This window comes from Heterodontus francisci, chromosome 3, assembly GCF_036365525.1.
Source record: "Heterodontus francisci isolate sHetFra1 chromosome 3, sHetFra1.hap1, whole genome shotgun sequence".
NCBI lineage: Eukaryota > Metazoa > Chordata > Chondrichthyes > Heterodontiformes > Heterodontidae > Heterodontus > Heterodontus francisci.
Window position 1 is genome coordinate 205351273 of NC_090373.1, and position 27290 is coordinate 205378562.

At 52.7% G+C, this 27290-nt stretch overlaps 1 protein-coding gene across 1 annotated transcript in view; it reads left to right on the forward strand.

Annotated features, from left to right (window-relative positions):
* lrrc73 (leucine rich repeat containing 73) overlaps positions 1 to 27290 on the forward strand; it is a 550518-nt gene that overhangs the window by 269294 nt on the left and 253934 nt on the right. Inside the window, exon 3 of the mRNA XM_068028166.1 lies at positions 11735 to 11857. Within this exon, the coding sequence (XP_067884267.1) occupies positions 11735 to 11857 (123 nt within the window). The remainder of the gene's footprint in view (positions 1 to 11734; positions 11858 to 27290) is intronic.

A 27290-nucleotide genomic window follows, 5' to 3' on the forward strand; every position in this document is an offset into this window, starting at 1 on the left:
AGATTGGGTTGTGGGTGGGATGGAGATTGGGATGTGGGTGGGATGGAGATTGGTATGTGGGTGGGATGGAGTTTGGCATGTGGGTGGGATGGAGATTGGGTTGTGGGTGGGATGGAGATTGGGTTGTGGGTGGGATGGAGATTGGTATGTTGGTGGGATGGAGATTGGGTTGTGGGTGGGATGGAGATTGGGTTGTTGGTGGGATGGAAATTGGTATGTTGGTGGGATGGAGATTGGGTTGTGGGTGGGATGGAGATTGGGTTGTGGGTGGGATGGAGATTGGGTTGTGGGTGGGATGGAGATTGGGTTGTGGGTGGGATGGAGATTGGTATGTGGGTGGGATGGAGATTGGGTTGTGGGTGGGATGGAGATTGGGTTGTGGGTGGGATGGAGATTGGGTTGTTGGTGGGATGGAGATTGGGTTGTGGGTGGGATGGAGATTGGGTTGTGGGTGGGATGGAGATTGGGTTGTGCGTGGGATGGAGATTGGGATGTGGGTGGGATGGAGATTGGGTTGTGGGTGGGATGGAGATTGGGATGTGGGTGGGATGGAGATTGGGATGTGGGTGGGATGGAGATTGGTATGTGGGTGGGATGGAGATTGGTATGTTGGTGGGATGGAGATTGGGTTGTGGGTGGGATGGAGATTGGGTTGTGGGTGCGATGGAGATTGGGTTGTGGGTGGGATGGAGATTGGTATGTGGGTGGGATGGAGATTGGTATGTTGGTGGGATGGAGATTGGGTTGTGGGTGGGATGGAGATTGGGTTGTGGGTGGGATGGAGATTGGGTTGTGGGTGGGATGGAGATTCGGTTGTGGGTGGGATGGAGATTGGGTTGTGGGTGGGATGGAGATTGGGTTGTGGGTGGGATGGAAATTGGGTTGTGGGTGGGATGGAGATTGGGATGTGGGTGGGATGGAGATTGGGTTGTGGGTGGGATGGAGATTGGGATGTTGGTGGGATGGAGATTGGGTTGTGGGTGGGATGGAGTTTGGCATGTGGGTGGGATGGAGATTGGGTTGTGGGTGGGATGGAGATTGGGTTGTGGGTGGGATGGAGATTGGGATGTGGGTGGGATGGAGATTGGATTGTGGGTGGGATGGAGATTGGGATGTGGTGGGATGGAGATTGGGTTGTGGGTGGGATGGAGTTTGGCATGTGGGTGGGATGGAGATTAGGTTGTGGGTGGGATGGAGTTTGGCATGTGGGTGGGATGGAGATTGGCATGTTGGTGGGATGGAGATTGGGTTGTGGGTGGGATGGAGTTTGGCATGTGGGTGGGATGGAGATTGGGTTGTGGGTGGGATGGAGATTGGGTTGTGGGTGGGATGGAGTTTGGGTTGTGGGTGGGATGGAGATTGGGTTGTGGGTGGGATGGAGATTGGGTTGTGGGTGGGATGGAGATTGGGTTGAGGTTGGGATGGAGTTTGGCATGTGGGTGGGATGGAGATTGGTATGTGGGTGGGATGGAGTTTGGCATGTGGGTGGGATGGAGATTGGGTTGTGGGTGGGATGGAGATTGGGTTGTGGGTGGGATGGAGATTGGGTTGTGGGTGGGATGGAGATTGGGTTGTGGGTGGGATGGTGATTGGGTTGTGGGTGGGATGGAGATTGGGTTGTGGGTGGGATGGAGATTGGGTTGTGGGTGGGATGGAGTTTGGCATGTGGGTGGGATGGAGATTGGGTTGTGGGTGGGATGGAGATTGGGTTGTTGGTGGGATGGAGATTGGGTTGTGGGTGGGATGGAGTTTGGGTTGTGGGTGGGATGGAGATTGGGTTGTGGGTGGGATGGAGATTGGGTTGTTGGTGGGATGGAGATTGGGTTGTGGGTGGGATGGAGATTGGGTTGTGGGTGGGATGGAGATTGGGTTGTTGGTGGGATGGAGATTGGGTTGTGGGCGGGATGGAGATTGGGTTGTGGGCGGGATGGAGATTGGGTTGTGGGCGGGATGGAGATTGGGTTGTTGGCGGGATGGAGATTGGTATGTGGGTGGGATTGAGTTTGGCATGTGGGTGGGATGGAGATTGGTATGTGGGTGGGATGGAGTTTGGCATGTGGGTGGGATGGAGATTGGGTTGTGGGTGGGATGGTGATTGGGTTGTGGGTGGGATGGAGATTGGGTTGTGGGTGGGATGGAGATTGGTATGTGGGTGGGATGGAGATTGGGTTGTGGGTGGGATGGAGATTGGCATGTGGGTGGGATGGAGATTGGGTTGTGGGTGGGATGGAGATTGGGATGTGGGTGGGATGGAGATTGGTATGTGGGTGGGATGGAGTTTGGCATGTGGGTGGGATGGAGATTGGGTTGTGGGTGGGATGGAGATTGGGTTGTGGGTGGGATGGAGATTGGTATGTTGGTGGGATGGAGATTGGGTTGTGGGTGGGATGGAGATTGGTATGTGGGTGGGATGGAGATTGGGTTGTGGGTGGGATGGAGATTGGGTTGTGGGTGGGATGGAGATTGGTATGTGGGTGGGATGGAGATTGGGTTGTGGGTGGGATGGAGATTGGGTTGTGGGTGGGATGGAGATTGGGTTGTGGGTGGGATTGAGATTGGCATGTGGGTGGGATGGAGATTGGGTTGTGGGTGGGATGGAGATTGGGTTGTGGGTGGGATGGAGATTGGGTTGTGGGTGGGATGGAGATTGGGTTGTGGGTGGGATGGAGATTGGGTTGTGGGTGGGATGGAGATTGGGATGTTGGTGGGTTGGAGATTGGGTTGTGGGTGGGATGGAGATTGGGTTGTGGGTGGGATGGAGATTGGGTTGTGGGTGGGATGGAGATTGGGTTGTGGGTGGGATGGAGATTGGGTTGTGGGTGGGATGGAGATTGGGTTGTGGGTGGGATGGAGATTGGGTTGTGGGTGGGATGGAGATTGGGTTGTGGGTGGGATGGAGATTGGGTTGTGGGTGGGATGGAGATTGGGTTGTGGGTGGGATGGAGATTGGGTTGTGGGTGGGATGGAGATTGGGTTGTGGGTGGGATGGAGATTGGGATGTTGGTGGGATGGAGATTGGGTTGTGGGTGGGATGGAGATTGGGTTGTGGGTGGGATGGAGATTGGGTTGTGGGTGGGATGGAGATTGGGTTGTGGGTGGGATGGAGATTGGGTTGTGGGTGGGATGGAGATTGGGTTGTGGGTGGGATGGAGATTGGGATGTTGGTGGGATGGAGATTGGGTTGTGGGTGGGATGGAGATTGGGTTGTGGGTGGGATGGAGATTGGGTTGTGGGTGGGATGGAGATTGGGTTGTGGGTGGGATGGAGATTGGGTTGTAGGTCGGATGGAGATTGGGATGTTGGTGGGATGGAGATTGGGTTGTGGGTGGGATGGAGATTGGGTTGTGGGTGGGATGGAGATTGGGTTGTGGGTGGGATGGAGATTGGGATGTTGGTGGGATGGAGATTGGGTTGTGGGTGGGATGGAGATTGGGTTGTGGGTGGGATGGAGATTGGGATGTGGGTGGGATGGAGATTGGGTTGTGGGTGGGATGGAGATTGGGTTGTGGGTGGGATGGAGATTGGGTTGTGGGTGGGATGGAGATTGGGATGTGGGTGGGATGGAGATTGGGTTGTGGGTGGGATGGAGATTGGGATGTGGGTGGGATGGAGATTGGGTTGTGGGTGGGATGGAGATTGGGATGTGGGTGGGATGGAGATTGGGTTGTGGGTGGGATGGAGATTGGGTTGTGGGTGGGATGGAGATTGGGTTGTGGGTGGGATGGAGATTGGGTTGTGGGTGGGATGGAGATTGGTATGTGGGTGGGATGGAGATTGGGTTGTGGGTGGGATGGAGATTGGGTTGTGGGCGGGATGGAGATTGGGTTGTGGGCGGGATGGAGATTGGTATGTGGGCGGGATGGAGATTGGGTTGTGGGCGGGATGGAGATTGGGTTGTGGGCGGGATGGAGATTGGGCTGTGGGCGGGATGGAGATTGGGTTGTGGGCGGGATGGAGATTGGCATGTCGGTGGGATGGAGATTGGGTTGTGGGTGGGATGGAGATTGGGTTGTGGGTGGGATGGAGTTTGGGTTGTGGGTGGGATGGAGATTGGGATGTGGGTGGGATGGAGATTGGGTTGTGGGTGGGATGGAGATTGGGATGTGGGTGGGATTGAGATTGGGTTGTGGGTGGGATGGAGATTGGGTTGTGGGTGGGATGGAGTTTGGGTTGTGGGTGGGATGGAGATTGGGATGTGGGTGGGATGGAGATTGGGTTGTGGGTGGGATGGAGATTGGGATGTTGGTGGGATGGAGATTGGGTTGTGGGTGGGATGGAGATTGGGTTGTGGGTGGGATGGAGTTTGGGTTGTGGGTGGGATGGAGTTTGGGTTGTGGGTGGGATGGAGATTGGCATGTGGGTGGGATTGAGATTGGGTTGTGGGTGGGATGGAGATTGGCATGTGGGTGGGATGGAGATTGGGTTGTGGGTGGGATGGAGATTGGTTTGTGGGCGGGATGGAGATTGGGTTGTGGGCGGGATGGAGATTGGGTTGTGGGCGGGATGGAGATTGGGTTGTGGGTGGGATGGAGATTGGGTTGTGGGTGGGATGGAGATTGGGTTGTGGGTGGGATGGAGATTGGGATGTGGGTGGGATGGAGATTGGGATGTGGGTGGGATGGAGATTGGGTTGTGGGTGGGATGGAGATTGGGTTGTGGGTGGGATGGAGATTGGGTTGTGGGTGGGATGGCGATTGGGTTGTGGGTGGGATGGAGATTGGGTTGTGGGTGGGATGGAGATTGGGTTGTGGGTGGGATGGAGATTGGGATGTGGGTGGGATGGAGATTGGGTTGTGGGTGGTATTGAGATTGGGTTGTGGGTGGGATGGAGATTGGGTTGTGGGTGGGATGGAGATTGGCATGTGGGTGGGATGGAGTTTGGGTTGTGGGTGGGATGGAGATTGGGTTGTGGGTGGGATGGAGATTGGCATGTGGGTGGGATGGAGTTTGGGTTGTGGGTGGGATGGAGATTGGGTTGTGGGTGGGATGGAGATTGGGTTGTGGGTGGGATGGAGATTGGGTTGTGGGTGGGATGGAGATTGGCATGTGGGTTGGATGGAGATTGGGTTGTGGGTGGGATGGAGATTGGGTTGTGGGTGGGATGGAGATTGGGTTGTTGGTGGGATGGAGATTGGGTTGTGGGTGGTATGGAGATTGGGTTGTGGGTGGGATGGAGATTGGTATGTTGGTGGGATGGAGATTGGGTTGTGGGTGGGATGGAGATTGGGTTGTGGGTGGGATGGGGATTGGGTTGTTGGTGGGATGGAGATTGGTTTGTGGGTGGGATGGGGATTGGGTTGTGGGCGGGATGGAGATTGGCATGTGGGTGGGATGGAGATTGGGTTGTGGGTGGGATGGAGATTGGCATGTTGGTGGGATGGAGATTGGGTTGTGGGTGGGATGGAGATTGGGTTGTGGGTGGGATGGAGATTGGGTTGTGGGTGGGATGGAGTTTGGCATGTGGGTGGGATTGAGATTGGGTTGTGGGTGGGATTGAGATTGGGTTGTGGGTGGGATGGAGATTGGGATGTGGGTGGGATGGAGATTGGCATGTGGGTGGGATGGAGATTGGGTTGTGGGTGGGATGGAGATTGGTATGTGGGTGGGATGGAGATTGGTATGTGGGTGGGATGGAGATTGGGTTGTGGGTGGGATGGAGATTGGGTTGTGGGTGGGATGGAGATTGGGTTGTGGGTGGGATGGAGATTGGGTTGTGGGTGGGATGGAGATTGGGTTGTGGGTGGGATGGAGATTGGTATGTGGGTGGGATGGAGATTGGGTTGTGGGTGGGATGGAGATTGGGTTGTGGGTGGGATGGAGATTGGGTTGTGGGTGGGATGGAGATTGGTATGTGGGTGGGATGGAGATTGGGTTGTGGGTGGGATGGAGATTGGTATGTGGGTGGGATGGAGATTGGGTTGTGGGTGGGATGGAGATTGGGTTGTGGGTGGGATGGAGATTGGGTTGTGGGTGGGATGGAGATTGGGTTGTGGGTGGGATGGAGATTGGTATGTGGGTGGGATGGAGATTGGTATGTGGGTGGGATGGAGATTGGGTTGTGGGTGGGATGGAGATTGGGTTGTGGGTGGGATGGAGATTGGGTTGTGGGTGGGATGGAGATTGGCATGTGGGTGGGATGGAGATTGGGTTGTGGGTGGGATGGAGATTGGGTTGTGGGTGGGATGGAGATTGGGTTGTGGGTGGGATGGAGATTGGTATGTGGGTGGGATGGAGATTGGGTTGTGGGTTTGATGGAGATTGGGTTGTGGGTGGGATGGAGATTGGGTTGTGGGTGGGATGGAGATTGGCATGTGGGTGGGATGGAGATTGGGTTGTGGGTGGGATGGAGATTGGCATGTTGGTGGGATGGAGATTGGGTTGTGGGTGGGATGGAGATTGGGTTGTGGGTGGGATGGAGATTGGGTTGTGGGTGGGATGGAGATTGGGTTGTGGGTGGGATGGAGATTGGGATGTGGGTAGGATGGAGATTGCGATGTGCATGTGGGTAGGATAGAGATGTGGATGTGGGGAGGATGGAGATTGGATTGGGATGTGGTTAGGATGGAGATTGGTGGACAGGGTATAGATTAGGTGAGTGGGTGTGGGATGGAGATTGTGAATTGGGTAGGATGGTGATTGGTGGGAAGGGTGTAGATCAGGGTGAGGTGGGTCGAATGGTGATTGGGATGTTTTTAGGATGGTGATTGATGTCAGGGTGGATATCTGGATGGGTAGGATGGAGATTGGGGGCTGCATGGTTATTGGGATTGGTCGGATGGAGATTGTGTCAGGATGGATATCGGCATGGTTTAGAATGGAGATTGGGGTCAGGGTGGATATTGGCATGGGGTAGGATTGAGATTGGGATCAGGGTGGATATCGGGATGGGTAGGATGGAGTTTGGGGTCAGGGTGTATATCGGGATGGGGTAGAATGGAGACTGGGGTTAGGGTAGAGATCGGGGTTTGGGGTAGGCTGGAGATAGTGTTCCGGTGGTGATGGGATTGCGGGGTAGATTACAGATTAAGGGACAGAGTGGATTCTGGAATACGGATCGGAAAGAGATTGGGGGATCGGGTGGAGATTGGGATGAGGATAGGAAGGAGATTGGGGAATAGGGTGGAGATTGGGATGAGGATAGGAAGGAGATTGGGGAATAGGGTGGAGATTGGGATGAGGATAGGAAGGAGATTGGGGGATAGGGTGGAAATTGGGATGGGGCGAGGATAGAGATTGTGGAACTGAGTAGACTGGTGATTGGTGGGCAGAGTGGTGATCAGTTTGGGGGTAGCATGGAGATCAGGTGGGACTAGGATGGAGAGTGATCGGGCAGAGGGGTAGGATGGAGATTGTGGGAAGAGGTGGAAATCGGGATTGGGGAAGGCAGGAGATTGGAGGACATGGTGAAGTTCAGGCTGGGGGTGGGTTGGAGATTGGGATAAAAACAGAAAGTGCTGGAAATGCTCATCAGGTCAGGCAGCATCTGTGGAGAGAAGCAGAGTTAATGTTTGAGGTCTGCTTCTCTCTCCACAGATGCTGCCTGACCTGCTGAGTATTTCCAGCACTTTCTGTTTTTATTTCAGATTTCCAGCAGCTGCAGTATTTTGCGTTTACGTTGGAGATTGGGGGCTGGGTGGAGATCGGCATGGGGTAGGATGGAGATTGGGGGATTGGATGGAAATCAGGATGAGTGTGGGATGGAGATGGGGATAGGGTGGAAATCGACATGACAGTAGGATGGGGTTTGGGGGACTGGTTGAAGTGTGGGATGGGGGTGGGAAGGAGATTGGGGGGCAGGATGGAGTTTAGGATGGGGGTAGAATGGAGATTGGTGGGCAGGATGGAAATCAGGATGGGGGTGGAATGAAGATTGGGGGCAGGGTGGAGTTTGGGATGGGTCTGGGATGGAGATAGCGGGGCAGGGTGGAATTCAGGATGGGGGTAGAATGGAGTTTGGGGGCTGAATGCAGACCAGGGTTGGTGTAAGATGGAGATCAAGAGCTGAAAGGGAGGGAGGAATTTTAAATGATCACCATCACCATGGTAAAGATGCTAGGAAAGTATTGGACCCAAAGGTTGACAAGTCCCCAGGACCAGATCTTGCATCCTGGGTCTTAAAAGAAGTGGCTTGAGAGATAGTAGAGGCTTTGGTTATAATCTTCCAAAATTCCATAGATTCTGGAAGGGTTCCAGTGGATTGGAAAATAGCAAATGTAACACCTTTAGTCAAGAATAAAGGGAAGCAGAAAACAGGAAACTAGAGGCCAGTTAGCCTGACATCTGTCAGAGGGAAATTACTAGAAACCATTATTCAGGAGATTATAGTAAGATACTTAGAAAATCATAATGGGATTAGACAGAGTCAACATGGTTTCGTCAAAGGGAAATCATGTTTAACTAATTTATTAGTTATTTGAGGAAGCAAGAGGCAAGGTGGATAAACAGGAACCTGTAGATGTGGTGTACCTAGAGTTCCAAAAGGCATTTTATAAGATGCCGCATCAAAGATTACACAAGATAGGAGCACATGGTGTAGGGGTAACATATTAGCATGGATAAAGGACTGGTTAGTTAACAGGAAGCAGAGAGTAGGGATAAATGGGTCTTTTTTGGGTTGGCAAGCAATAACTAGTGGAGTTCCACAGGGATCAGTGCTGGGGTCTCAACTATTTACAATTTATATCAATAACTTGGATGAAGAAATGGAATGAATGGGAGCTAAATTTGCCGATGATACCAAGATAGGAAGGAAAGTAAGCTGTCGAGGAGGTAAAGAGTCTACAAAGGGATATAGACAGGTCAAGTGAGTGGGCAAAAATTGGCAGATGGAGTATAATGTGGGAAAATGTGAACTTGTCCACTTTGGCAGGAAGAATAAAAAAACTGTATCCTATTTAAATGGAGAGAGATTGCAGAATCGGTGGTACAGAGGGAGCTGGTGGCTTGGTACATGAATCACAAAAGGTTAGTATGCAGGTACAGCAAGTGATTAGGAAGGCAATGGAATATTGCCATTTATTGCAAGGAGAATCATGTATAAAAGTAGTGAAGTTTTACTGCAGCTGTACAGGACCTTGGTGAGACCGCATCGGAGTACTGTGCACAGTTTGGTCTCGTTATTTGAAAAAGGATACAATTGCATTAGAAGCAGTTCAAAGAAGGTTCACTTGACTAATTCCGAGGATGAAGGGATTATCCAATGAAGAAAGGTTCAACAGGTTGGGCCTATACCTATTGACGATTAGAAGAGTGAGAGGTGATCTTATTGAAACATATAAGATTCTGTGGCGACTCAATAGAGTGTATAGCAGGAGTTTAAGAATAAGAGGTCCCCTTTTTAAGATTGAAATGATGAGAATTATTTTTTCGAAGGGTCATTCATCTGCGGAATTCACTTCCTCAGAAAGCGATGGATGCTGGGTCATTGAATTTATTAGATAGATTTTAGATAGATTAACGAGTCAAGGGTTATGGGGGCAGGGTGGGGGGGGGAGACAGGAACATCGAGTTGAGGCCACAATCAGATCAGCCATGATATTATCGAATGGTGGAGCAGACTTAACGGGCCGAATGGCCTACTCCTGCTCCTAAGCCCTATGAGATTGGCGGCAGAATGGAGATCGGGATAGTGGTAGGATGGAGATTGAGGGACAGGGTGGAGATTGGGGGCGCGGTGGAGATTGGGGGCAGGGTGGAGATAGGGATGGGGGTAGGATGGAGATTTGAAGCAGGGTGGAGATCGGGATGGGGGTAGGATGGAGATTGGCGGCAGGGTGGAGATCGGGATGGGGGTAGGATAGAGGTTGTGGGCAGGGTATCGGTTAACTGGTAGTAAAAAAAAGGGGTTTCATAGGAATAAAATAAGTGGCTGGGTTGTAAGTCCTGGTGGTTTATGTTCCCGGTTGATGAGGTGTCCCAGAGTAGGATAATCAGATGCCACTCGAAGTCTCCAGGCGAATTCAACGAAACAGTCTTTAATAGATAGGCATTCAAAATATTTCAGTGTCACACAGTTCTTTCAATGAGGAGTACAGCAATAGGTCTACTTGGATTTTCAAACCGGCAGAAACTTCACTGAGAATTCCAGCAAACACAAACAGGCAATAGAGAGTTACTTCTGTAGCAGAAACATCTTTAGAGTTTCGAAGTAAAAAAACAGAATTTACTACCTCCAACAATGAAAATGTGCTTTCCAGGGGTTTTTCCTCCTTAGGCAAACACAGTCTGAGCTCAATGTAGATTTTTATGCTGTGATACAAACAGCTTCTTTTCAGTCAGCACACTTCGTTGTGTTCTAGTTTAGACTGGTTTCAGCCAGTCCCTGCACACAGTTAAATTGAAACATTACAGCACATCTCCTGCTGTTGCCTAGGAACCGGCTAGCTGTGGCACTGTTCTCAAATAATCTAAAAAACGTCTCTCTCTGTCTTAAAGGTACACTGTTTTTAGACAGAGTCTTAAAGGCACACTGTTTTAAACAAAGCAGACAAAAAGTAGTTCCATAATAACATGAAGAAAAAGAATACAAAGGCCATGTCATTTGGCAAGCATTAGGAAGATATGCACATTACAGTTGCAGGGGATGCAGTTGAACAGGTGAAAAAGTTTGTATACCTTTGTGGGTTAGTATCAGAGAGTGGGAGTTGTGAAGCAGACATGAAGAGAAAGATTGTATTTGGTTCTGATGCCTTTGGAAGATTAAGCAGATTATGGAAGGCTGAAGATATTTTGGTAAAGACAAATGTAATATTTATGAGGTGATAGTTATCTCCATTTATGCGGATTTGGGTGTTGGAACATGAGAAAAGTTGACAAGCAAAGGATACCAACAGCAGAGATGAGTTGGTTGAGTGGAATATGAAGAGTGTCCAGGATGCAAAGAATCAAGAATAATAAAAACATGGCTCAGACAAGAAGCAACACTTATTCAGAAGATCCAAGAAAGACGACTGTTTGGGCATGTTTCAAGAATGGAATAGTCCTGCATGGAGAGGTACATGGAACAAATGCTGAGAATGGCCAAGGAAATGTTGGATAGACAATGTCAAACAGTGGCTTGACACAGAAAGGGATTCAGATGAGTGCGTTTGGTTCAGAACCGACACAACGGAGTAAACTTTTTCAACCCATCTTTGCTGCTGATGGAAATTTAGCAGTAGTAGTAATTAATTATTTCAGAAATGAAAAGGAATACACAATTGGTCTATTTTCTTCACTATAAGCCATAGATGGTAAGAGTCTAAGCTTGGACGATTTGTAGTTCTATTTAGCCAGACTCTCTTCAGCCAGCAATAAGCCAATTAAAATGATGGGCAAAACCCCATGATTAAATGATATTTGCAGTATCAGTGAATAATAATGGAGATTAAAATGCAAGGGTAAATTTCCTCTGTCATTATTGTGGTTTCATGACATTACTTCAAAAGGTTGGAGTAAGAAATTGGACAGGGAATCTATTGCCAACTCCATCACAGTTCAGTGCCAGTTCCAGGATGTTTTCAATTGTTTTACTTCCCCCAGGAGATTGCTTGCCTTATGCCTAGGGATGGGGGGTTGGTGGGTGCAGATGGGGTTGTTAATGTTTAGAAATCACACCATGATAGTAGAAGACAGGCTTGATGGACCTTTGTTTTTGAAAGTTTTGTATGTAATAGGGTTCTACTTTGTGTTTGTTCTTCTGATACTGTGACTTGTGTGTCATCCATCTTCTGACACTGATTCTGTTTTCTTTCAGGTCTAAGAGAGCTGACGCTGAGTGCTAATCCTGCTATCTCAGTGAAGGGATGGGCACGCTTGGCGATTGCAGTTGCCCACAGTTCTCAACTCCGTGTCCTTAACTTGGATTATAATCCTTTAGGTGAGAAAATGCAATCTCAGATGACAATAAACACAGAATATTGCTTTGAATCAACTTTGAGAATCATCTTTTGAAATTAATTCAGTTTTCCTATTTATTTAGGTTTGTCATGCATTTATGTCCTAGACCAGTTCTTACAGATAGCAAAAATCTGTGGCTGTTCCATCTTATTCCCACTGTAACGTTGGTGGGATTTGAGCCGAACTAGACTGGGGACTGTCCTGGCCTTTCTATGAACTTCCTGCAATGGCTTTTTAGAGGCAGAGCCCCAGGAAGGGGTCTCCCTAGGTTTCTATGTCCTGGACATTCAGCGAGACAATTGGCAGAGGTGGGACTGACCAAGAGGTCCAGGTCACATTCCTGTCCTTGACTCCCAATGAGGATTTCTTTTTGTCTGATCTTCAAAGTGGCTTTACAAAGCGGCTTGTAGGGGCAACAAATAATTCTTTTTGGCAGGAAAGGGGAAATGTCGCACTCAACCTGGATGTGCATTCTTCTGCTGACTTTCCAATCTTTCTGATAAGCTAAGAGGTATGCCCCAAATGAGGCACTTGCAAAAAACAAAGGAACCTGCACTGATCTGGAAAATCTACTAGGATTAACATTGTGAATTCTCTACACATTGATGCCAGGCCAAAGGGCACCGTCATGTTTCCAAATGCTAGTACCGTAGTGCTGTCAAACATGAGAATCCCCATTTCTGCCATCCCCCAAAGTTTACAAAATCCAGGATTGTCCCTGCAATGTAAACTTCCAAAACTGCTAAATCCAGATACTTATCTGCAAATTACATCTCTCCCTGAATATTATCAACTTTAAAAATGGTAAGGAACCCAACACCTTTGTGTAATACTTCTTGTAATGTTGTGTAGCACTGCTCAGTCAGGGACACTTAATCAGACTTAAATATATTACAATCTATGCACATTTGTTAGGCAACTTTATTCAGTTACACCTGATTGAGACATTCTCCATATGACTGGCAGCCAGCCTTACGTCCACTTTTCCACAGCTGCGGCAAACCGCAGAGAAATTAAAACAAACTAAAAGCAATTGAACAGCTTCATGTTAGATGTAAATGTAGAAAAGTTTAAACTTTAGAAAGTGAACAATGCCAATTCCTAGGATGCTACCTGGTATTGAGAAATACAAAGATGAAGACTTGTAAAACTTAATATTTTACCATTTTAAAAACAGATTGTGGGAAAATATGATATGGGAAAATAGAAATGTTTAAAATCATGAAAGGTTAGGATAGGTTAGATAGAAACAGACTGTTTCCAGTAGTTGAGGTGTCAAGAACGAGAGGCCACAGATACAATATTAAATGTAAGAGATTGAGCAGGGTCCAGGAGAAATTTCTTCACACAGCGAGTTTGTGAGACTGTTGATTTGACTATCAGGGATTGTGGTTGAGCCAAAAAATATGTCAACATTCAAGGTAGGTCGGTGAAGAAAAAGTGTTTGAAGGGATCTGGGAACATGCCACATAAATGTGATGAAGACACCTGACTTACATGGAGGGTAAATGCAGACTGGTTTCAATCTCATAATGAAGAGCTGGAACCTGTCATAGCCGTGAAGCGCATTGCACTGTTGAACTACAAGAAAGCCCCCAGCGAGTTAACATAGGTGGCACTTAAAGCAGCCAGAAGCACTGCACAAAGAACAGCCAGGCGCTGCGCAAACGACTACTGGCAACACCTATGCAGTCATATTCAGCTGGCCCCAGACACCGGAAACATCACAGGAATGTATGATGGCATTAAGAGAGCTCTTGGGCCAACCATCAAGAAGATCGTCCCCCTCAAATCTAAATCAGGGGACATAATCACTGACCAACGCAAACAAATGGACCGCTGGGTTGAGCACTACCTAGAACTGTACTCCAGGGAGAATGTTGTCACTGAGACTGCCCTCAATGCAGCCCAGCCTCTACCAGTCATGGATGAGCTGGACATACAGCCAACAAAATCGGAACTCAGTGATGCCATTGATGCTCTAGCCAGTGGAAAAGCCCCTGGGAAGGACAGCATTACCCCTGAAATAATCAAGAGTGCCAAGCCTGCTATACTCTCAGCACTACATGAACTGCTATGCCTGTGCTGGGACGAGGGAGCAGTACCTCAGGACATGCGCGATGCCAACATCATCACCCTCTATAAAAACAAAGGTGACCGCAGTGACTGCAACAACTACCGTGGAATCTCCCTGCTCAGCATAGTGGGGAAAGTCTTTGCTTGAGTTGCTCTAAACAGGCTCCAGAAGCTGGCCGAGCGCGTCTACCCTGAGGCACAGTGTGGCTTTCATGCAGAGAGATTGACCGTTGACATGCTGTTCTCCCTTCATCAGATACAGGAGAAATACCGCGAACAACAGATGCCCCTCTACATTGCTTTCATTGATCTCACCAAAGCCTTTGACCTCGTCAGCAGACGTGGTCTCTTCAGACTACTAGAAAAGATTGGATGTCCACCAAAGCTACTAAGTATCATCACCTCATTCCATGACAATCTGAAAGGCACAATTCAACATGGTGGCTCCTCATCAGACCCCTTTCCTATCCTGAGTGGCGTGAAACAGGGCTGTGTTCTCGCACCCACACTTTTTGGGATTTTCTTCTCCCTGCTGCTTTCACATGCGTTCAAGTCCTCTGAAGAAGGAATTTTCCTCCACACAAGATCAGGGGGCAGGTTATTCAACCTTGCCCATCTAAGAGCGAAGTCCAAAGTATCGAAAGTCCTCATCAGGGAACTCTTCTTTGCTGACGATGCTGCTTTAACATCTCACGCTGAAGAGTGCCTGCAGAGTCTCATCGATAGGTTTGCGGCTGCCTGCAATGAATTTGGCCTAACCATCAGCCTCAAGAAAACGAACATCATGGGGCAGGACATCAGAAATGCTCCATCCATCAATATTGGCGACCACGCTCTGGAAGTGATTCAAGAGTTCACCTACCTAGGCTCAACTATCACCAGTAACCTGTCTCTAGATGCAGAAATCAACAAGCGCATGGGAAAGGCTTCCACTGCTATGTCCAGACTGGCCAAGAGAGTGTGGGAAAATGGCGCACTGACACGGAACACAAAAGTCCGAGTGTATCAAGCCTGTGTCCTCAGTACCTTGCTCTATGGCAGCGAGGCCTGGACAACGTATGTCAGCCAAGAGCGATGTCTCAATTCATTCCATCTTCGCTGCCTCCGGAGAATACTTGGCATAAGGTGGCAGGACCGTACCTCCAACACAGAAGTCCTCGAGGCGGCCAACATCCCCAGCTTATACACACTACTGAGTCAGCGGCGCTTGAGATGGCTTGGCCATGTGAGCCGCATGGAAGATGGCAGGATCCCCAAAGACACATTGTACAGCGAGCTCGCCACTGGTATAAGACCCACCGGCCGTCCATGTCTCCGCTTTAAAGACGTCTGCAAACGCGAAATGAAGTCCTGTGACATTGATCACAAGTCGTGGGAGTCAGTTGCCAGCATTCGCCAGAGCTGGCAGGCAGCCATAAAGGCGGGGCTAAAGTATGGCGAGTCGAAGAGACTGAGAAGTTGGCAGGAAAAAAGACAGAGGCACAAGGGGAGAGCCAACTGTGTAACAGCCCCGACAAACAAATTTTTCTGCAGCACCTGTGGAAGAGCCTGTCACTCTAGAATTGGCCTTTATAGCCACTCCAGGCGCTGCTCCACAAACCACTGACCACCTCCAGGCGCGTATCCATTGTCTCTCAAGATAAGGAGGCCAAAGAAGAAATGCTGACAAGGACTGGTTGAGTTGAATGGCCTATTCGATATAATTTAAACAGTGGGATACATTTTCTTCTTCACTGACTGGGTGATAATCTGACAGCAGATCATTAGATGAAAATTAGGTGGGTTAGAGGAGCAAATTTGCAAGAAAATTACAGAGAGATGCAAAAACTATAGAGTAGTGATAATGTGAGCTGTAAATACCTAATATAGACTGGAATAATAATCGTGTAACGGGCAGGGAGGGGTCAGAGTTTCCGTCGTGTATTCAGGAGAATGTTCTAGATCAGTATGTTTCTGGTCCAATGAGGAAGGAGGCATTGCAGGATCTGATTCTGGTGACTGACTGACTGACTGCTCACCGACTGAGTTCTCTCTGCCTCTGTGCTGCTTTTATACCCACTCTTGGTCTCTCTCTTTCCTATTGCTCACCGACTGAGTTCTCTCTGCCTCTGTGCTGCCTTTATACCCACTGCTGGTCTCTCTCTTTCCCATTGCTCACCCAATGAGTTCTCTGCCTCTGTGCTGCTTTTGTCCCCACTGCTGGTCTCTCTCTTTCCTATTGCTCACCGACTGAGTTCTCTCTGCCTCTGTGCTGCTTTTATACCCACTCTTGGTCTCTCTCTTTCCTATTGCTCACCGACTGAGTTCTCTCTGCCTCTGTGCTGCCTTTATACCCACTGCTGGTCTCTCTCTTTCCCATTGCTCACCCAATGAGTTCTCTGCCTCTGTGCTGCTTTTGTCCCCACTGCTGGTCTCTCTCTTTCCTATTGCTCACCGACTGAGTTCTCTCTGCCTCTGTGCTGCTTTTATACCCACTCTTGGTCTCTCTCTTTCCTATTGCTCACCCAATGAGTTCTCTGCCTCTGTGCTGCTTTTGTCCCCACTGCTGGTCTCTCTCTTTCCTATTGCTCACCGACTGAGTTCTCTCTGCCTCTGTGCTGCCTTTATACCCACTGCTGGTCTCTCTCTTTCCCATTGCTCACCCAATGAGTTCTCTGCCTCTGTGCTGCTTTTGTCCCCACTGCTGGTCTCTCTCTTTCCTATTGCTCACCGACTGAGTTCTCACTGCCTCTGTGCTGCTTTTATCCCCACTGCTGGTCTCTCTCTTTCCCATTACACACGGACTGAGTTCTCTCTGCCTCTGTGCTGCCTTTATACCCACTGCTGGTCTCTCTCTTTCCCATTGCTCACCGACTGAGTTCTCACTGCCTCTGTGCTGCTTTTATCCCCACTGCTGGTCTCTCTCTTTCCCATTACACACGGACTAAGTTCTCTCTGCCTCTGTGCTGCTTTTATCCCCACTGCTGGTCTCTCTCTTTCCCATTGCTCACCCACTGAATTCTCACTGCCTCCTCTCCCGGTCTGCTTCACACTGCTCCTATCCCAGTCTGATTCACACTGCTCCTCTCCCGTTCTGCTTCACACTGCTCCTATCCCAGTCTGCTTCACACTGCTCCCCTCCCAGTCTGCTTCACTCTGCTCCTCTCCCAGTCTGCTTCACTCTGCTCCTCTCCCAGTCTGCTTCACACTGCTCCTCTCCCGGTCTGCTTCACACTGCTCCTCTCCCCGTCTGCCTCACACTGCTCTGGTCCCGGTCTGCTTCACACTGCTCCTCTCCCAGTCTGCTTCACTCTGCTGCTCTCCCAGTCTGCTTCACACTGCTCCTATCCCAGTCTGATTCACACTGCTCCTCTCCCGTTCTGCTTCACACTGCTCCTATCCCAGTCTGCTTCACACTGCTCCCCTCCCAGTCTGCTTCACACTTCTCCTCTCCCAGTCTGCTTCACACTTCTCCTCTCCCAGTCTGCTTCACGCTGCTCCTCTCCCAGTCTGCTTAACACTGCTGCTCTCCCGGTCTGCTTCACACTGCTCCTCTCCCGGTCTGCTTCACTCTGCTCCTATCCCAGTCTGCTTCACACTGCTCCTCTCCCGCTCTGCTTCACACTGCTCCTCTCCCAGTCTGCTTCACACTGCTCCTCTCCCAGTCTGCTTCACACTGCTCCTCTCCCAGTCTGCTTCACACTGCTCCTCTCCCAGTCTGCTTCACTCTGCTCCTAACCCAGTCTGCTTCGCACTGCTCCTCTCCCAGTCTGCTTCACTCTGCTCCTCTCCCAGTCTGCTTCACTCTGCTCCTCTCCCAGTCTGCTTCACACTGCTCCTCCCCCAGTCTGCTTCACTCTGCTCCTCTCCCAATCTACTTCACTCTGCTCCTATCCCAGTCTGCTTCACACTGCTCCTCTCCCAGTCTGCTTCACTCTGTTCCTCTTCCAGTCTGCTTCACTCTGCTCCTATCCCAGTCTGCTTCACTCTGCTCCTCTCCCAGTCTGCTTCACTCTGCTCCTCTCCCGGTCTGCTTCACACTGCTCCTCTCCCGGTCTGCTTCACACTGCTCCTCTCCCGTTCTGCTTCACACTGCTCCTCTCCCGGTCTACTTCACACTGCTCCTCTCCCGGTCTGCCACAATCTAGTCCTCTCCCGGTCTGCTTACACTGCTCCTCTCCCCGTCTGCCTCACACTGCTCTGGTCCCGGTCTGCTTCACACTGCTCCTCTCCCGGTCTGCTTCACACTGCGACTCTCCCAGTCTGCTTCACTCTGCTCCTCTCCCAGTCTGCTTCACTCTGCTCCTATCCCAGTCTGCTTCACACTGCTCTTCTCCCGGTCTGCTTCACACTGCTCCTCTCCCAGTCTGCTTCACACTGCTCCCCTCCCGGTCTGCTTCACTCTGGTCCTCTCCCAGTCTGCTTCACTCTGCTCCAATCCCAGTCTGCTTCACTCTGCTCCTCTCCCAGTCTGCTTCACACTGCTCCTCTCCCAGTCTGCTTCACTCTGCTCCTCTCCCAGTCTGCTTCACTCTGCTCCTCTCCCAGTCTGCTTCACTCTGCTCCTATCCCAGTCTGCTTCACACTGCTCCTCTCCCAGTCTGCTTCACACTGCTCCTCTCCCAGTCTGCTTCACACTGCTCCTCTCCCAGTCTGCTTCACTCTGCTCCTCTCCCAGTCTGCTTCACACTGCTCCTATCCCAGTCTGCTTCACTATGCTCCTCTCCCAGTCTGCTTCACACTGCCCCTCTCCCGGTCTGCTTCACACTGCTCCTCTCCCGGTCTGCTTCACTCTGCTCCTCTCCCGGTCTGCTTCACTCTGCTCCTCTCCCGGTCTGCTTCACACTGCTCCCCTCCCGGTATGCTTCACACTGCTCTTCTCCCGGTCTGCTTCACACTGCTCCTCTCCCGGTCTGCTTCACACTGCTCCCCTCCCGGTCTGCTTCACACTGCTCCTCTCCCGGTCTGCTTCACACTGCTCCCCTCCCTGTCTGCTTCACACTGCTCCTCTCCCGGTCTGCTTCACACTGCTCCTCTCCCGGTCTGCTTCACACTGCTCCTCTCCCGGTCTGCTTCACACTGCTCCCCTCCCTGTCTGCTTCACACTGCTCCTCTCCCGGTCTGCTTCACACTGCTCCTCTCCCGGTCTGCTTCACACTGCTCCTCTCCCGGTCTGCTTCACTCTGCTCCTCTCCCAGTCTGCTTCACACTGCTCCTATCCCAGTCTGCGTCACACTGCTCCTCTCCCAGTCTGCTTCACACTGCTCCACTCCCGGTCTGCTTCACTCTGCTCCTCTCCCAGTCTGCTTCACACTGCTCCTCTCCCAGTCTGCTTCACACTGCTCCTCTCCCGGTCTGCTTCACACTGCTCCTCTCCCGGTCTGTTTCACACCGCTCCTATCCCAGTCTGCTTCACACTGCTCCTCTCCCGGTCTGTTTCACACTGCTCCTATCCCAGTCTGCTTCACACTGCTCCTCTCCCAGTCTGCTTCAATCTGCTCCTCTCCCAGTCTGCTTCACACTGCTCCTATCCCAGGCTGCTTCACACTGCTCCTCTCCCAGTCTGCTTCACTCTGCTCCTCTCGCAGTCTGCTTCACACTGCTCCTATCCCAGTCTGCTTCACACTGCTCCTATCCCGGTCTGCTTCACACTGCTCCTATCCCAGTCTGCTTCACTCTGCTCCTCTCCCAGTCTGCTTCACACTGCTCCTCTCCCAGTCTGCTTCACTCTGCTCCTCTCCCAGTCTGCTTCACACTGCTCCTATCCCAGTCTGATTCACACTGCTCCTCTCCCGTTCTGCTTCACACTGCTCCTATCCCAGTCTGCTTCACACTGCTCCCCTCCCAGTCTGCTTCACACTTCTCCTCTCCCAGTCTGCTTCACACTTCTCCTCTCCCAGTCTGCTTCACACTTCTCCTCTCCCAGTCTGCTTCACACTGCTCCTCTCCCAGTCTGCTTAACACTGCTGCTCTCCCGGTCTGCTTCACACTGCTCCTCTCCCGGTCTGCTTCACACTGCTCCTATCCCAGTCTGCTTCACACTGCTCCTCTCCCGCTCTGCTTCACACTGCTCCTCTCCCAGTCTGCTTCACACTGCTCCTCTCCCAGTCTGCTTCACTCTGCTCCTAACCCAGTCTGCTTCGCACTGCTCCTCTCCCAGTCTGCTTCACTCTGCTCCTCTCCCAGTCTGCTTCACTCTGCTCCTCTCCCAGTCTGCTTCACACTGCTCCTCCCCCAGTCTGCTTCACTCTGCTCCTATCCCAGTCTGCTTCACACTGCTCCTCTCCCAGTCTGCTTCACACTGCTCCTCTCCCAGTCTGCTTCACACTGCTCCTCTCCCAGTCTGCTTCACTCTGCTCCTCTCCCAGTCTGCTTCACACTGCTCCTATCCCAGTCTGCTTCACTATGCTCCTCTCCCAGTCTGCTTCACACTGCCCCTCTCCCAGTCTGCTTCACACTGCTCCTCTCCCGGTCTGCTTCACTCTGCTCCTCTCCCGGTCTGCTTCACACTGCTCCTCTCCCGGTCTGCTTCACACTGCTCCCCTCCCGGTATGCTTCACACTGCTCTTCTCCCGGTCTGCTTCACACTGCTCCTCTCCCGGTCTGCTTCACACTGCTCCCCTCCCGGTCTGCTTCACACTGCTCCCCTCCCGGTCTGCTTCACACTGCTCCTCTCCCGGTCTGCTTCACACTGCTCCTCTCCCGGTCTGCTTCACACTGCTCCCCTCCCTGTCTGCTTCACACTGCTCCTCTCCCGGTCTGCTTCACACTGCTCCTCTCCCGGTCTGCTTCACACTGCTCCCCTCCCTGTCTGCTTCACACTGCTCCTCTCCCGGTCTGCTTCACACTGCTCCTCTCCCGGTCTGCTTCACACTGCTCCTCTCCCGGTCTGCTTCACTCTGCTCCTCTCCCGGTCTGCTTCACACTGCTCCTCTCCCAGTCTGCTTCACACTGCTCCTATCCCAGTCTGCGTCACACTGCTCCTCTCCCAGTCTGCTTCACACTGCTCCACTCCCGGTCTGCTTCAATCTGCTCCTCTCCCAGTCTGCTTCACACTGCTCCTCTCCCAGTCTGCTTCACACTGCTCCTCTCCCGGTCTGCTTCACACTGCTCCTCTCCCGGTCTGTTTCACACTGCTCCTATCCCAGTCTGCTTCACACTGCTCCTCTCCCAGTCTGCTTCACACTGCTCCTCTCCCAGTCTGCTTCACTCTGCTCCTCTCCCAGTCTGCTTCACACTGCTCCTATCCCAGGCTGCTTCACACTGCTCCTCTCCCAGTCTGCTTCACTCTGCTCCTCTCGCAGTCTGCTTCACACTGCTCCTATCCCAGTCTGCTTCACACTGCTCCTATCCCGGTCTGCTTCACACTGCTCCTATCCCAGTCTGCTTCACTCTGCTCCTCTCCCAGTCTGCTTCACACTGCTCCTCTCCCAGTCTGCTTCACTCTGCTCCTCTCCCAGTCTGCTTCACACTGCTCCTATCCCAGTCTGATTCACACTGCTCCTCTCCCGTTCTGCTTCACACTGCTCCTCTCCCAGTCTGCTTCACACTTCTCCTCTCCCAGTCTGCTTCACACTTCTCCTCTCCCAGTCTGCTTCACACTGCTCCTCTCCCAGTCTGCTTAACACTGCTGCTCTCCCGGTCTGCTTCACACTGCTCCTCTCCCGGTCTGCTTCACACTGCTCCTATCCCAGTCTGCTTCACACTGCTCCTCTCCCAGTCTGCTTCACACTGCTCCTCTCCCAGTCTGCTTCACTCTGCTCCTAACCCCGTCTGCTTCGCACTGCTCCTCTCCCAGTCTGCTTCACTCTGCTCCTCTCCCAGTCTGCTTCACTCTGCTCCTCTCCCAGTCTGCTTCACACTGCTCCTCCCCCAGTCTGCTTCACTCTGCTCCTCTCCCAATCTACTTCACTCTGCTCCTATCCCAGTCTGCTTCACACTGCTCCTCTCCCAGTCTGCTTCACACTGCTCCTCTCTCAGTCTGCTTCACTCTGTTCCTCTTCCAGTCTGCTTCACTCTGCTCCTATCCCAGTCTGCTTCACTCTGCTCCTCTCCCGGTCTGCTTCACACTGCTCCTCTCCCGGTCTGCTTCACACTGCTCCTCTCCCGTTCTGCTTCACACTGCTCCTCTCCCGGTCTACTTCACACTGCTCCTCTCCCGGTCTGTTTCACACAGCTCCAAGCCCGGTCTGCCACAATCTAGTCCTCACCCGGTCTGCTTACACTGCTCCTCTCCCGGTCTGCTTCACACTGCTCCTCTCCCAGTCTGCTTCACTCTGCTGTTATCCCGGTCTGCTTCACACTGCTCCTCTCCCGGTCTGCTTCACTCTGCTGTTATCCTGGTCTGCTTCACACTGCTCCTCTCCCGGTCTGCTTCACACTGCTCCCCTCCCAGTCTGCTTCACACTGCTCCTATCCCGGTCTGCTTCACACTGCTCCCCTCCCGGTCTGCTTCACACTGCTCCTCTCCCAGTCTGCTTCACACTGCTCCACCCCCCGGTCCGCTTCACACTGCTCCTCTCCCGGTCCGCTTCACACTGCTCCTCTCCCAGTCTGCTTCACACTGCTCCACCCCCCGGTCCGCTTCACACTGCTCCTCTCCCAGTCTGCTTCACACTGCTCCACCCCCCGGTCCGCTTCACACTGCTCCCCTCCCGGTCTGCTTCACACTGCTCCTCTCCCAGTCTGCTTCACACTGCTCCACCCCCCGGTCCGCTTCACACTGCTCCTCTCCCAGTCTGCTTCACTCTGCTCCTATCCCAGTCTGCTTCACACTGCTCCTCTCCCGGTCTGCTTCACACTGCTCCTCTCCCAGTCTGCTTCACACTGCTCCACCCCCCGGTCCGCTTCACACTGCTCCTCTCCCGGTCCGCTTCACACTGCTCCTCTCCCAGTCTGCTACACACTGCTCCCCTCCCAGTCTGCTTCACACTGCTCCTATCCCGGTCTGCTTCACACTGCTCCCCTCCCGGTCTGCTTCACACTGCTCCTATCCCAGTCTGCTTCACACTGCTCCTCTCCCGGTCTGCTTCACACTGCTCTTCTCCTGGTCTGGTTCACACTGCTCCTATCCCAGTCTGCTTCACACTGCTCCTCTCCCAGTCTGCTTCACACTTCTCCTCTCCCAGTCTGCTTCACACTGCTCCTCTCCCAGTCTGCTTCACACTGCTCCTCTCCCGGTCTGCTTCACTCTGCTCCTCTCCCGGTCTGCTTCACACTGCTCCTCTCCCGGTCTGCTTCACACTGCTCCCCTCCCGGTATGCTTCACACTGCTCTTCTCCCGGTCTGCTTCACACTGCTCCTCTCCCGGTCTGCTTCACACTGCTCCCCTCCCGGTCTGCTTCACACTGCTCCTCTCCCGGTCTGCTTCACACTGCTCCTCTCCCGGTCTGCTTCACACTGCTCCTCTCCCAGTCTGCTTCACACTGCTCCCCTCCCTGTCTGCTTCACACTGCTCCTCTCCCGGTCTGCTTCACACTGCTCCTCTCCCGGTCTGCTTCACACTGCTCCTCTCCCGGTCTGCTTCACTCTGCTCCTCTCCCGGTCTGCTTCACACTGCTCCTCTCCCAGTCTGCTTCACACTGCTCCTATCCCAGTCTGCGTCACACTGCTCCTCTCCCAGTCTGCTTCACACTGCTCCACTCCCGGTCTGCTTCACTCTGCTCCTCTCCCAGTCTGCTTCACACTGCTCCTATCCCAGTCTGTTTCACACTGCTCCTTTCCCAGTCTGCTTCACACTGCTCCTCTCCCAGTCTGCTTCAAACTGCTCCTCTCCCAGTCTGCTTCACTCTGCTCCTCTCCCAGTCTGCTTCACTCTGCTCCACTCCCGGTCTGCTTCACACTGCTCCTCTCCCAGTCTGCTTCACTCTGCTCCTCTCCCAGTCTGCTTCACACTGCTCCTTTCCCAGTCTGCTTCACACTGCTCCTCTCCCAGTCTGCTTCACACTGCTCCTATCCCAGGCTGCTTCACACTGCTCCTCTCCCAGTCTGCTTCACTCTGCTCCTATCCCAGTCTGCTTCACACTGCTCCTATCCCGGTCTGCTTCACACTGCTCCTATCCCAGTCTGTTTCACTCTGCTCCTCTCCCAGTCTGCTTCACACTGCTCCTCTCCCAGTCTGCTTCACTATGCTCCTCTCCCAGTCTGCTTCACACTGCTCCTATCCTGGTCTGCTTCACACTGCTCCTATCCCAGTCTGCTTCACTCTGCTCCTCTCCCAGTCTGCTTCACACTGCTCCTCTCCCAGTCTGCTTCACACTGCTCCTCTCCCAGTCTGCTTCACTATGCTCCTCTCCCAGTCTGCTTCACACTGCTCCTATCCCAGTCTGCTTCACACTGCTCCTCTCCCGTTCTGCTTCACACTGCTCCTATCCCAGTCTGCTTCACACTGCTCCTCTCCCAGTCTGCTTCACTCTGCTCCTCTCCCAGTCTGCTTCACTCTGCTCCTATCCCAGTCTGCTTCACACTGCTCTTCTCCCGGTCTGCTTCACACTGCTCCTCTCCCAGTCTGCTTCACACTGCTCCCCTCCCGGTCTGCTTCACTCTGCTCCTATCCCAGTCTGCTTAACTCTGCTCCAATCCCAGTCTGCTTAACTCTGCTCCAATCCCAGTCTGCTTCACTCTGCTCCTCTCCCGGTCTGCTTCACACTGCTCCTCTCCCGGTCTGCTTCACACTGCTCCTCTCCCGGTCTGCTTCACACTGCTCCCCTCCCTGTCTGCTTCACACTGCTGCTCTCCCGGTCTGCTTCACACTGCTCCACTCCCGGTCTGCTTCACACTGCTCCCCTCCCTGTCTGCTTCACACTGCTCCTCTCCCGGTCTGCTTCACACTGCTCCTCTCCCGGTCTGCTTCACACTGCTCCTCTCCCGGTCTGCTTCACTCTGCTCCTCTCCCGGTCTGCTTCACTCTGCTCCTCTCCCGGTCTGCTTCACACTGCTCCTCTCCCAGTCTGCTTCACACTGCTCCTCTCCCAGTCTGCTTCACACTGCTGCTCTCCCAGTCTGCTTCACACTGCTCCACTCCCGGTCTGCTTCACTCTGCTCCTCTCCCAGTCTGCTTCACACTGCTCCTCTCCCAGTCTGCTTCACACTGCTCCTCTCCCGGTCTGCTTCACACTGCTCCTCTCCCGGTCTGTTTCACACTGCTCCTCTCCCAGTCTGCTTCACACTGCTCCTCTCCCAGTCTGCTTCACACTGCTCCTCTCCCAGTCTGCTTCACTCTGCTCCTCTCCCAGTCTGCTTCACACTGCTCCTATCCCAGGCTGCTTCACACTGCTCCTCTCCCAGTCTGCTTCACTCTGCTCCTCTCGCAGTCTGCTTCACACTGCTCCTATCCCAGTCTGCTTCACACTGCTCCTATCCCGGTCTGCTTCACACTGCTCCTATCCCAGTCTGCTTCACTCTGCTCCTCTCCCAGTCTGCTTCACACTGCTCCTCTCCCAGTCTGCTTCACTCTGCTCCTCTCCCAGTCTGCTTCACACTGCTCCTATCCCAGTCTGATTCACACTGCTCCTATCCCAGTCTGATTCACACTGCTCCTCTCCCGTTCTGCTTCACACTGCTCCTATCCCAGTCTGCTTCACACTGCTCCCCTCCCAGTCTGCTTCACACTTCTCCTCTCCCAGTCTGCTTCACACTTCTCCTCTCCCAGTCTGCTTCACACTGCTCCTATCCCAGTCTGCTTCACACTGCTCCTCTCCCGCTCTGCTTCACACTGCTCCTCTCCCAGTCTGCTTCACACTGCTCCTCTCCCAGTCTGCTTCACTCTGCTCCTATCCCAGTCTGCTTCGCACTGCTCCTCTTCCAGTCTGCTTCACTCTGCTCCTCTCCCAGTCTGCTTCACTCTGCTCCTCTCCCAGTCTGCTTCACACTGCTCCTCCCCCAGTCTGCTTCACTCTGCTCCTCTCCCAATCTACTTCACTCTGCTCCTATCCCAGTCTGCTTCACACTGCTCCTCTCCCAGTCTGCTTCACACTGCTCCTCTCTCAGTCTGCTTCACTCTGTTCCTCTTCCAGTCTGCTTCACTCTGCTCCTATCCCAGTCTGCTTCACTCTGCTCCTCTCCCAGTCTGCTTCACTCTGCTCCTCTCCCGGTCTGCTTCACACTGCTCCTCTCCCGGTCTGCTTCACACTGCTCCTCTCCCGGTCTGCTTCACACTGCTCCTCTCCCGTTCTGCTTCACACTGCTCCTCTCCCGGTCTACTTCACACTGCTCCTCTCCCGGTGTGTTTCACACAGCTCCAAGCCCGGTCTGCCACAATCTAGTCCTCTCCCGGTCTGCTTACACTGCTCCTCTCCCCGTCTGCCTCACACTGCTCTGGTCCCGGTCTGCTTCACACTGCTCCTCTCCCGGTCTGCTTCACACTGCTCCTCTCCCAGTCTGCTTCACTCTGCTGTTATCCTGGTCTGCTTCACACTGCTCCTCTCCCGGTCTGCTTCACTCTGCTGTTATCCTGGTCTGCTTCACACTGCTCCTCTCCCGGTCTGCTTCACACTGCTCCCCTCCCGGTCTGCTTCACACTGCTCCTATCCCGGTCTGCTTCACACTGCTCCCCTCCCGGTCTGCTTCACACTGCTCCTATCCCAGTCTGCTTCACACTGCTCCTCTCCCGGTCTGCTTCACACTGCTCCTCTCCCAGTCTGCTTCACACTGCTCCACCCCCGTCCGCTTCACACTGCTCCTCTCCCGGTCCGCTTCACACTGCTCCCCTCCCAGTCTGCTTCACACTGCTCCTCTCCAAGTCTGCTTCACACTGCTCCTCTCCAAGTCTGCTTCACTCTGCTCCTATCCCAGTCTGCTTCACACTGCTCCTCTCCCAGTCTACTTCACTCTGCTCCTCTCCCAGTCTGCTTCACACTGCTCCTATCCCGGTCTGCTTCACACTGCTCCTCTCCCGGTCTGCTTCACACTGCTCCTATCCCAGTCTGCTTCACACTGCTCCTCTCCCAGTCTGCTTCACACTGCTCCTCCCCCAGTCTGCTTCACTCTGCTCCTCTCCCAGTCTGCTTCACTCTGCTCCTATCCCAGTCTGCTTCACATTGCTCCTCTCCCAGTCTGCTTCACACTGCTCCTTTCCCAGTCTGCTTCACTCTGCTCCTCTCCCAGTCTGCTTCACTCTGCTCCTCTCCCAGTCTGCTTCACTCTGCTCCTCTCCCAGTCTGCTTCACTCTGCTCCTCTCCCAGTCTGCTTCACTCTGCTCCTCTCCCAGTCTGCTTCACTCTGCTCCTCTCCCAGTCTGCTTCACTCTGCTCCTATCCCAGTCTGCTTCACTCTGCTCCTATCCCAGTCTGCTTCACACTGCTCCTCTCCCAGTCTGCTTCACACTGCTCCTCTCCCAGTCTGCTTCACTCTGCTCCTC